This window comes from Pteropus vampyrus, unplaced genomic scaffold (genome assembly GCF_000151845.1).
Source record: "Pteropus vampyrus isolate Shadow unplaced genomic scaffold, Pvam_2.0 Scaffold529, whole genome shotgun sequence".
Classification (NCBI taxonomy): domain Eukaryota; kingdom Metazoa; phylum Chordata; class Mammalia; order Chiroptera; family Pteropodidae; genus Pteropus; species Pteropus vampyrus.
Window position 1 is genome coordinate 288,518 of NW_011889310.1, and position 11,189 is coordinate 299,706.

At 43.2% G+C, this 11,189-nt stretch overlaps 1 protein-coding gene across 1 annotated transcript in view; it reads right to left on the bottom strand.

Annotated features, from left to right (window-relative positions):
- Positions 1 to 11,189, bottom strand: part of MTMR1 (myotubularin related protein 1) — a 57,141-nt gene that overhangs the window by 34,721 nt on the left and 11,231 nt on the right. The window contains exons 2-7 of the mRNA XM_023525125.1: positions 9,478 to 9,572; positions 9,002 to 9,109; positions 5,586 to 5,687; positions 5,195 to 5,278; positions 4,113 to 4,262; positions 2,379 to 2,567 (exon numbers count right to left, since the gene is read on the bottom strand). Of these exons, the coding sequence (XP_023380893.1) occupies positions 2,379 to 2,567; positions 4,113 to 4,262; positions 5,195 to 5,278; positions 5,586 to 5,687; positions 9,002 to 9,109; positions 9,478 to 9,561 (717 nt within the window). The 5' untranslated portion in view covers positions 9,562 to 9,572. The remainder of the gene's footprint in view (positions 1 to 2,378; positions 2,568 to 4,112; positions 4,263 to 5,194; positions 5,279 to 5,585; positions 5,688 to 9,001; positions 9,110 to 9,477; positions 9,573 to 11,189) is intronic.

Below are 11,189 nucleotides of genomic sequence, written 5' to 3' on the forward strand. Positions count from 1 at the left end.
GCTCAGCAGTCCCAGCTGTGGGCACGAGAGAGGCAGGAGGAGTGAACTGGGCCAGGCAGGGGTGCTGAAGGGCTAACGAGCCAAGATGCTGGCCGGAGGACAGGGGAGGAACAGCCTAAGGAGGCCAGGCTGGGCAGGAGCACGCGGATATGGGCGAAGCTGAGCAATGGCCTGTGAGCTCCTGCACGAGAAGCTGAGGTCTGAGAAGGCAGTTTGCTTCTGAGAATCCAGAAGGGAAGCAGTTCTGGGGGAGAGCAGGGGCCGTGTGTGGCTGAAAGCCCTGTCACTTAGATGGAGGAGCGGCTGCTGAGAATCTGATAAAGTCTGCAAGGGGCAAGCGTGACTGACAGGAAAATAACAGAATTTCGCATATTTGGATGCCACCCTGTACTCCAACTGCTTCCACAGAATTACATGAGACATTTTAAACTTCAAGAAAACGCTTTTTGAACACCCATTATGGATATAGCACTTTAGAGCACGGTCCTGCCTCCATGGAGTAATTACAGTTTTCATAAAAAAGTAAACTTAATCACCTGCTGACGACACTGCTGACTAAGGTTGGAACAGCACAGTGCAGTGGTTGAAGGCACAGGCCTGGGTGGCAGGGAGAGTGGGTTTGTGATCCCAGCTCTGCCACCCAAATGCCACCTCAGCTTTCTCACCCATAAAAACTCCAAAGCTCACTATGCACATTAACTGCTAATTAAATTAAGAAAATAAATTATCTTAATTAAAGCTAACGTATGCAAAGCTTGATACCTTCCCACCACCCCTAAAGACACTCAAGCACTGCTATATTATCACCCCAGGAGCAGCCACCTTGTCTGAGAGCTGGCAGAGGAATGGGCCCCAGGCCCTGCCTGAGGGCGCTTGTAGGCAGAAGAGGCACTTCAGCAAGGAGGAAGCCCGAGCTAAGAGTTGGTTTTGACCAGGAGATAACCAAGAGAACGTACTTAAAGGCATTTTGTTGCCTGGAGACTGATTAGTAAAGATCCAAGTAAGACAAATGACAATCAGAAAATGGGGTTATGGAGGAAAAAGGGTGTGAGTGGCTACTCCAAGCCCGGACACAGAGAACAGGCACCTGGAGGTCTTGGGATAGAAGGGGAAGGGCGGTGAGAAGCCATGGCCCCACCTATGCCCTGGCAGGAACAGGGGGAAGGTTTCAGAGAGTTCCAGAAGTCACCAATTCGCTGGCCAGACGTTTCTCTATGGGTGCAAAGCAGGGTTCCAGAGACAAGCTAGTGACGTTGGGACACTGTTACCCACCAGTCCCCAAGTCTGCAAGAATAAACTGATAGCAGTGGTGACAGGGCCATCCCCAACCCTCTTAGGAAAAAGAAACCCGAATACTGAATATGAGCAGCTATCTGAAGGATGGACTCAGGTTGCCTCAATTTCAAACCAGCTGTTCAGGGCTTGTTGAAGGCCTGCCACGCTCTCCACCCACAGCTTGACAAGGCAGCCAGGAGGGCTCCCAGGTGAGAAAAATCGAAGCTTCAGAGAGGGCGGACAGCTCCCAGAGGCCAAAGGTACAAAGTGGCAGGGCAGGCTTCTCATGCCCCCAGACTCTGAAATCCACACTGCTCCGTGTGGATTGCATGATCTTGTCCCCTCGAAATTCACGTGTTGAGATCCTGACTCCCAAGGTGATGCTGGTAGGAGGTGGGGCCTTTGGGAGGGCGTTAGGTGGTGAGGGTGGAGCCCTCAGGATGGGCTTAGTGCCCTTAGAAGAAGAGACACCAGACACCTAGCCTTTTTCTGCTCTCAGCCTTGTGAGGACACAGCAAGAAGGTAGCTGTCTACAAACCAGGAAGTAGGCCTTCACCAGACGCTGGGTCTGTTGGCCCCCCGATTTTGGACTTCCAGCCTCTAAAAGTGTGAGAAATAAATGTCTGTTGTCTATAAGCCACCAGTCTGTGGCATTTTGCTACAGCAGCTGGAGCTAAGACGCCCGCTCCCTCCCAGTCTTGCCGCTGGACTCCCCTCCCCTCCCCTCCCGTCCTGTCCCCTCCTCGCATCTAGGACCCCTCCCGCCCTCTTCCGGGTCTCCTCCCAGCATGTGGACTCCTCCTTCCTTCACAGAGTCCCTCTCTTGCCCTCCACAGACAACATTTCTGAGGGTTTGGTGCTTGGCCCCTGCTCACGAGACTTAGAGGCCTTCGGAGACCTCAGCCATCCATACAGGCTGTAACCACCACCCAAGAGGCCGCTGGGCCCCAGTCTCAACCTCAACTTGTCTGTTTCTGAGCTCCAGAGCTTTACGTGCCCCACGCAGGCTCCTCAAGTGCAACAGGCTATTGGAACTGCGTAATGATTTACAGACAGTACAGAAGACAAGACCCACCGGTTCAGCAATGACATCGAGAATGTACCTTGTTGGTATCGGCGACACTGTTTTGCCGGGCATCGAAGACGGTAAGTTTGTGAGACTGCGCGTTAGCATCCATTATCGTCTGCAAGTATTTTTCATCTTCTTTGCAGTGTTTATCATTGGGACCCACAAGTGGCTGGCTGCAACGAGTAATCGTCGCCTGAGTTTCTGGATGAATCCATGACAGCACCTAGTGTTTGTAAAGAACAGATATGGTGAGTGCAGTTCTTAAAAAAATATGTATTCTAATTACCAGGTAGCAAAAACAAGTTTTCTTCTCTAGCACAGTTTCCTCTGCATATTTTCCTCAAAGATGAGGGGTCAGGCCAATCACAGCATGATAGTCACTAGGGGACTCAATGTTTGGGTCAAGTTCAAAGAAGTCTGACTAGATAAGCTCCTAAAGTCCCCTTGTACCTCTGAACTTCTATGATTCTAAGAAAAACAGAAACGAAGTCAAAAGATTACTAACATCGCGCCGCATTCCTGTTTGATTTTTGTCTCCTAATTTAAAAATATCTTTGTATCTTAACAATGATATATGTGGCCAGGTGAGAACAAAGTGAACATATAGTTTGTTATAAAATCTAAAGCTTTTCCCCAAACCTCCAGTTTTTCCTCCAGTGGCCAAGAGACCCAGGATTGTACCAGATGGCAAACTCTGGGCTCAAAAAACATTCACTCCCTCCTGGGTCCTGGTGACAGTATCACGGGGGTATACATATGTCCCAACTCACCACATTGTATACATTGAACAGTGCAGTGTTTTGCATATCAATTAAACCTCAAGAAACCTGTTTTAAAAATATGCTCTCTATTTACCCCAAAGACTTGAAAATATATATCCGAAAAGATATTTGCGCACCAATGTTCATAGCAGTGTTATTCACGGTGACCAGGACATGGAAGCAACCGAAATGTCCTATGATAGATGACTGGCTAAAGCAGCTGTGGTACATATATACAATGGAATATTACTCAGCCATAAGAAGAGATGAAATACTGCCATTTGTGACAAGAGGGATGGACCTCGAGATAATCGTGCTAAGCGAAATAAGCCAGACAGAAAGAGTTGAAAATCACATGATATCACTGATATGTGGGATATAAACCTAAAAGCAACAAATGAACAGGATAAACAGAGACTCATGGACATGGAGTATATGCTGGTGGTTACCAGAGGGTGGGGGGAGGGGGGAGGTAGTCGGGATAAAGGGGATCGAATATGTGGTGACAGAAAAAAATCTATGGGCAGTGAACATACAGTGTAAAGTATATATTACTTACTGTTGAACTGAAAAAAAAAATTAATTAAAAAAAAATCCCCCCTCTGCTGGCTGCTATGTTTCTTTTGGTAATGGCGTCCCTCCCGTGAAGCTGCAGCTTTACATTCAGCATCTGAGGAAGAGTGTCTTCTCTCTAGCATGAGTCAGTGAAACCAGTGACGTCAACTGTTAATGCAGTAACATGCTAATTCTTATTCCCTCCTACATTTTGAGCCACATAGCTGAAGTTACCATGCACTTAGTAATGTGAAGTCATGCAAGGTAGAGTCAGCAGAGAGAGAATTTATATAATCAGGCAGTTCTTGAGAATCAAAGATATGCTTGCTCAGTTTTTTAGGCTTATTTTTCGACTTTCCATTTTGTTCGCTACATTTTTTTTTCTGTCTTCTTTCCATATTAGACCTAATACCTCAGATGTTTATATCTAAATGACAACGTTTATTACTTACAGGGACTCTGCCTTTTGCTCGAAAGGCTGCCACTTTTGAAAGGTCATCATCTTTTACACTAGTTGGCACAACAATGATGGCAGGGTAGGTGTCACAGAGCTCATAATTACTGTTGACTTTGGATATTTTCCAGCTCTCGTTTGGCAAGCCCTGCAGGGTGTTAGAGAAGAAGGGGGGGGGGAGGTGTGCTTTTACACTTTCAGAAATTACTAAGCGTGCATCGCATCCATTTTTTATTTTCTACCAAAATCCATTTATATTTGTGCGGTACTAGTTAAAAGTTTAAATACATATTTATCGAATATAACTCCTTCCTTATCCATTTAAAACATCCAGTGAAGCATAAGAATTTCTAAGCATACTACGAAATGAAAATTAGAGACTAGAATCCCAATCCTATACATTTCCTGTCATGTTTTCTAAAAAGAATGAGTATACTGTTGTTTTCGAAAATACTCATGGAAGTCCTTTAGAGACACAGAAACTTTTTACAGATGTCTAAAATAAGTAATATGAATCACCGTAGCAAATATAAGGTGGAGACAAAGATTAATTGTCATGAAAATAATCTTATTGGAATATCTTCAAACTGACAATGTACTAAAGAACTTCTGGTAGAGGAATGCCATGACTGAGGTAGTCATGTCCTGTATTTAAAATATAATTTAGGGGTGGCTCCATAGAGTAGTGGTTAGCACGTCTGCTTTACACGCAGAAGGTCCTGGGTTCGTGCCCCAGGTGGAGCCATGGACCATACCCGAGGTGCGCCACTGGTTTTGATCCTTACTCATCAACTCATTACCAGAATATCTCATAAAAACCATCTGGTTATTTTGCTTTTTAAACCCCAGTCCCTGTACTCCACTTGTCTCTGGAAAAAAGGATGAACACACAGTGACATAGTCAAAGGTTTGGCACAGGGACCACGGGGCATCCCAGAGATGAAGGAGCTACCAGCTAGGTACGTTATACCTACGGACGACTTGTTTTAAAAGGTTTCTTCTCCACAATATTTCTAACCTTTTAGAAAAGAAAAAGATGCTCAACCTATTATTTTCAGTTTGATAAGCAATATACTTTACCTGTCTCTTATATTCAGCTACTGGATCATAAACTTTCCACCCATTAATTGGAAATTTTTCTTTATAGTTGAATGCAAAGAGTGTCTGGATACAAAGAGCACAAAATATGTCAGTATTTCTTTGCTATCACATATATCCAATATTAAAGCTTTTCATTCAGTTATAAGCCCAATGTATTAAGATTCCTATTTTAATTTGTAAATTTTGAAGCAACGGATTGGCAGTTTTCTTAATCATTACACAGAACTGACAAATTTTAAATATTCTACTATTAGTCACCAACAGAGAGAAAATAGATGAAGGGAACCTCTGGAAAAAGGAATAATTAAACATGAAAAATTTGGACCCCCCCACAAAGGTACGCAAAAGAGGTTTATTTTAGTCTACTTACCTGCCCATTGGAAAGAGGAAATGCATGTTTGCTGAGGTTTTCAAATATCCCCAGTTTACTCTGTTCTTCCTGTTTATAAGCAAGTCGCAAGTTCCTCATATCCTGTTAAACAATTAGCGAAACTCATTTATTCAACGTGTGTTGAGTGCCTCTGGGGCAGACACCATGCAACAAAAAGTTCCATAAGATATTTTTATTCATTTTTCCTTTTATACTCTTTTTCCAACAGAAGGCAATTAACAAAAATACCCCCAACAAGGTTTATTAAAAAATTTAGTGAAGAAACTGGAATGAAGGGGACACGTTAGGGGGAAAAAAAAAAACTCATCAGATGGAACCAAGAGTAATGTTAGTACGTAAAGGATATGCCCTCCCGTCCTGTGCACTTACTTGCTAAAGACATGCCACAGAATCAGTTGTAAGCTCTAAACTACCAAAAGAATCGATCATAGATCTCACACCTTCCATATAATAGGAATGTGACAGAGGTTTCTCCCCTGTACTCAAAGCGAGGACTATGCATCGTGGAGAGACTATGGCCCTTAGTGACTTCCTTACAGAAATTACAATGCTCTTTCTTCACATCCCAGTTTCTTAAAATGCCCCAGCATGCAAGCTGCCTGCCAAAAGGCCAAGTTCAGGTGGGCAGGAGCGATCCCAGCGAGGTGGCTCTGAGGGTGCACTTTCTTCCGAGGGGCGTTTTGAGGAATGCCCCCTGACCTTCTGAAACCTCTGCCGTTAGTTAAACACAAAACGCCCATTCTTCTTTAACAGTAGATGAAATTTGAAAATAAATATGATCACAGACGGATCAAAGCAAGAGCAATTTGGAAAGTGAGGATGTTATTGTGATATTATATGTACGACAGCAAAAAAATGGAATCGACGTAAATGGCCATCAACAGAGGCCGGTACATGAACTACAGCACAGCTAATGCAATCCTAGAGAGTGTGAAAAATAAGAAACGGCTTGTTACGTATGGATGTCAAGGATTCCAAGATACGTTGTTAAGGGGAGAAAAGAAACGGCAGAACGGTGTATGTAATGTGTCATTTTCGGCGTATGTAATATGTTACATTTTCAAAAGCCAGACATGCATCTTATGTGCACAGGGTACCAGTGGGAACTGGTAACAGTGGGGAGTGCGACAGGGTAGCTGGGCGTTGGGTGGAGCAAGACTTACTTTTTCCTAGTTTTTGTCCCTTCTAAATTGTCTCTCACCCGTTTAAAAAAAAAAACAAACCCCACACGTTGCAAGGCTCTAGGACATGAGCTGAGAGGGCTAAGAGCACAGCCCCAGTAATTCTACGCTGGAAAACGTTTGAAAGGAGCTATTAGCAACTGCTCGCCCTGTCATAAAAAATATCTTAGTAAAACGGCCACAGGTTACCTGCTTAAATGATGTAACTTCCTGGTGTGCCCACCCTCCAAGCTACACTGGCTACACACGTACACCTTGGTGGCTGATTGAGGTACTGAGGTCACTTGCTACTTAGGACTGCTCGGAGGGAAAAGTGTTGCAAGAAAAGGAAAGAGCATGTGTGAAGATGAGAGAGGGGGTGTGGTGGGGAGAGAGGGAGAGAGGGAGGGAGGGAGAGAGAGGGAGAGAGAGAGAGACAGAGAGAGAGACAGAGAGAGACAGAGACAGAGACAGAGAGACAGAGAGATGCGACTGTGAGCAACTAAAGGAATGGGATGGCGGGAATGAGGGGACAGTGGCTGGGGATGAAGCTGCAGAGAAAGAAGTCAGGCTCAGACCCATGGTGAGTTTCCTCTAAAGCCTAAGGGTGATGGGAAGCTACTGAAGAGCTCTTAGTAGGGAGATGACATGTTTCAAAAATTGCAGAGCTGATCAATTCACCCCTCTGCTTGAAGTTCTGCAGCTGCTTCATACGGCTGTGCATATGGAACCTGTGCATGTGGAACCGTGGCCTGAGAGGGACAACTGCACTTTATCACGGGCCAGCACAGCCACGTAGTGCCCACAGCGAGCCCAGTGAACCGGCAGACTTGTGACCTGGAACAGTAAAGGCTTTTTTTTTTTTTTTTTTGAAAAAGTAATTCAACTGCAGTCTAGGGCCAACCAGAGGGAGCTGTCCTCGGAGATCTAATTAAAGCAAACGGATGGGCAGGAATCCAATCCCCAAGTTTGGAAGGGACCGCGATGATTCCGCAGGCAGGACCCCTTTCCCAGTACTTCAGAGAGGGTTGTTGATAAACTGTATTTTCAATAAAAACATCAGTTAAGGTGTTTCTTAAGTGACTAGTCACCACTAAAGTTACCACACACATTGCTACTTAACCCGTTGGAGGACAGGAACAAAACCAAAAATAAACACAGGTCAGGTGAAAATTCCAACATAGCCAAGAGACTTAATTGTGTTTTTAATCACGGTATTTATGAATACAGTTGACCCTTGTATAACATGAGTTTGAACTGTGCGGTTCCGCCTATACACAATTTTTTTTCAATAAGTTCTATAAATGTATTTTCTCTTCTTTATGATTGTCTTAATTTTTTTTTTCTAAGCTTACTTTAGTGTAAGAATATAGTATGTGATACACACAGCATACAAAATATGTGTTAACCAACTGTTGCTGGTAAGGCTTCTGGTCATCAGTAGGCTATTAGTAGTTAAGTTTTTGGGGGAGTCAAAAGTTATACATGGGGCGAAGGAATTAAGAAGTACGATTGGCGGCTACAGAATGGTCATGGGGATGTGAAGTACAGCACAGGGAACATCATCAGTGATACTGTAATAACCATGTGTAGTGCCAGGTGGGTACTAGGCTAATTGGGGAGATCGCTTCGTAAATTATATAAATGTCTAACCGCTATGCTGTTCACTTGAAACTAATATGTAATAAATCTGAATATCAACTGTAATCGAAAAACTAAAAAGATGAATAAAAGTTTAAAAAGTTAAAGAAAGTCGTGCTCACTTCGGCAGCACATATACTAAAAAGTTCAAGAAAGTTAAAGTTATATGTAGACTTCCGACTGTGCGGGCGGTTGGTGGCCCTAAGCCCCACATTGTTCAAGGGGCACTGTATCGTTGTCCCTTTAGGAAGTCTTTGACCAACCACTGTTCTGAAGAGCAGTCTTAAAACAACAAATTGGAAAAAGTATGGACCTGTGCTTCTCACTTGATTTCTCTGAAATGTAACAGATAATGTCAGCAGGTAGGTTATAGGTCCATGCTAACTAGAATGCTTCATTGGGAAGGAAGAGGTTCACTTCAAGGGCTCACATAATGGTATGAGCTGGTTGACACAACATCTGAAGAGGTCTCTGTCCTGAAAACCTCTCAGTTCCTAACAGTACAATTGACTGGAAAAAAAGTCCAGGAAAAGGGTATCAGAGAAAGTTCCTGGCTGACTGCCCCGTTCAGTTTTACCGATGTTGGCACCATACCTTGCACACGATCTCTATACCACAAGAATTGTCCCCATGGCTCTGCGCTCCAATCTTCTCAACTCTGCTGATCACTCCCAGGGGAACATCGAGGATGAAATGCGGGTCCTGAGTTTACAAATTAGTGTCAGTCAACAGAGTTTTCATATTTTAAGTCTTTGCTGGCTGAAAACACATTTGTTTTACTTCGCATTTCCTGTTTGCCCCCGCTAAGAAACCGCAGTCTGATTCCTAACATGCTTGCTGAACATGTTCAGACTACAATTAAAGTTCCCCTCCAGGTTTAAGTGCTACTTTAACAGCCTTTCGTTTTGTTTTGTTTTTCAAGATACAAAATCGGTTTGCAAATGTGCGTGTCTTATAACTCACCCTCTGGTTCCCTCAGGGTGTTGAGATTTCGGGGTACTTCTAACTTCTTTATTGTTTATTTGCTTCTGAAGCGTTTTTACAAATAAAACACACTTTACAAAACTCACCCGCTCCACATTTTTGAAGTACATCTTAAAATCCGTCACTGTCAGTGTTCCACTCACGGCTCCCATAAATGGGCAGATATACATGACATCTTTCACTGAAAGAAAAAACTTAAAGTAGCAGCTTGTGCTTCAAGAAACCTTAACATTAGTTTCCAAATATATATATCTGTGATTCTAGTTTCCTAAGAATTTTAAATTTGTTATTACTTGAAATAAAGATGGATGGATAGTCTTCTAATAAAATTCTATTTTTTTATACAGAATTCTAATTTGCTACTTAATGAGGTTTTAAGGAAAGGGCCTCCTAATAAGCTGCATTTGTCGCTTTTTTCCAGGTTGGTTAACTTTCTCCTTGGGTGATAAATTAATCATATCAAAAACATATTAATTAAACTCTAAAGACTCTGGGCTACCACTTAAAAAATTACTGCTAATGAAAACTAAAGCTAAAAACTGTCTGCTAAGGCACCTCCAGAGGCAGCTGCTTCACAGATGACAAAAACCAGGACCACATCAAGGGAGTGAAAAAAGACTTCTTTGCTTCAAATTCCTTATCACCTTCCATATTGATTATTTTCTTATTGTGACTATCAATATCAGCATATGTAATATGATATCGACAACATATTTGATTCCTATGAGTGTAAAGAACCTCACCTCTCACAAAGGTACCACATCTTTGCCATCTTCCCAAAGTGCCATTCCGTTGGAATGACAGGAACGTGCACCACTACAGGTGACTCCACGTGGAACAATTACAGGTACTAAAGTTGTCATCCACCCAAAAACTTCTGTTAAACTTTTCTCTAACTCATTACGTACTCAGTGGCTTCTATTGTTAGGCTTCTAGGTATAACTAGACACAGTTCCTGCCCACAAGCAGCCCGTGACCTGTGAGTGACACTACACAGAAAATGACCATTACGCTACAGTCTGATAAATGCTATCGTCGCCATGCGGATACGATGTGATAAGAGCTCAGAAAAGGATCAACTTAACTCAGCAGAGAAGCAGGGGAGGGAGAGGAGGAAAGAAGGAGGGAGTGAGTAGCCAGATGTTGGAGGTTAGTGCGGCCAGATCCAAGAGTGCATGAGGGTGATGGGACATGAGGCTAGAGAAGACTTGTTCATGAATGTTCACAGCAGCTTTATTTGTAGCAGCCAAACAGTAGAAACAACTCAAATGTCCATCAACAGATGAAGGGACAAGCAAACTGTGATGCATCCATACAATAGGATACTATTCAGCAATAAAGAGGAATGACTGTTGGCCCATGCCACAATATGGGTGAATATCAACAAAATTATGCTGAGTGGAAGAAGCTAGATAAGAAAGAGAATATACTCAATGGTTACATTTCTAGAAAACTCTAGAAAATATAATCTAGTCTGTAGGGCTTGGGGATGGGGAGAAGGCATGGGAGGGAGGCTTTATAAAGGGTCCTAAAGAAACTTCTGGGAGGAGATGGATAGGTTCATTATCTTGACTGTGATAATGGATTCCTCAAGCATATAACGTGTCAAAACTCTTCATATTCACTTTAAATCTGTGTAGTCTGATGTCAGCAGAAGAAGCAGATGCATGACATAATTAGCTCTGCATTTTAAACAGATCAGTCCCCAAAGCGGCATGGAGACAGGGTTGGAAGAACTCCCAGAGGCCAGAGGATCGCCGGGAGTGAATGAAGTTCCAGAAGCCAAAGAAAGAGTTTC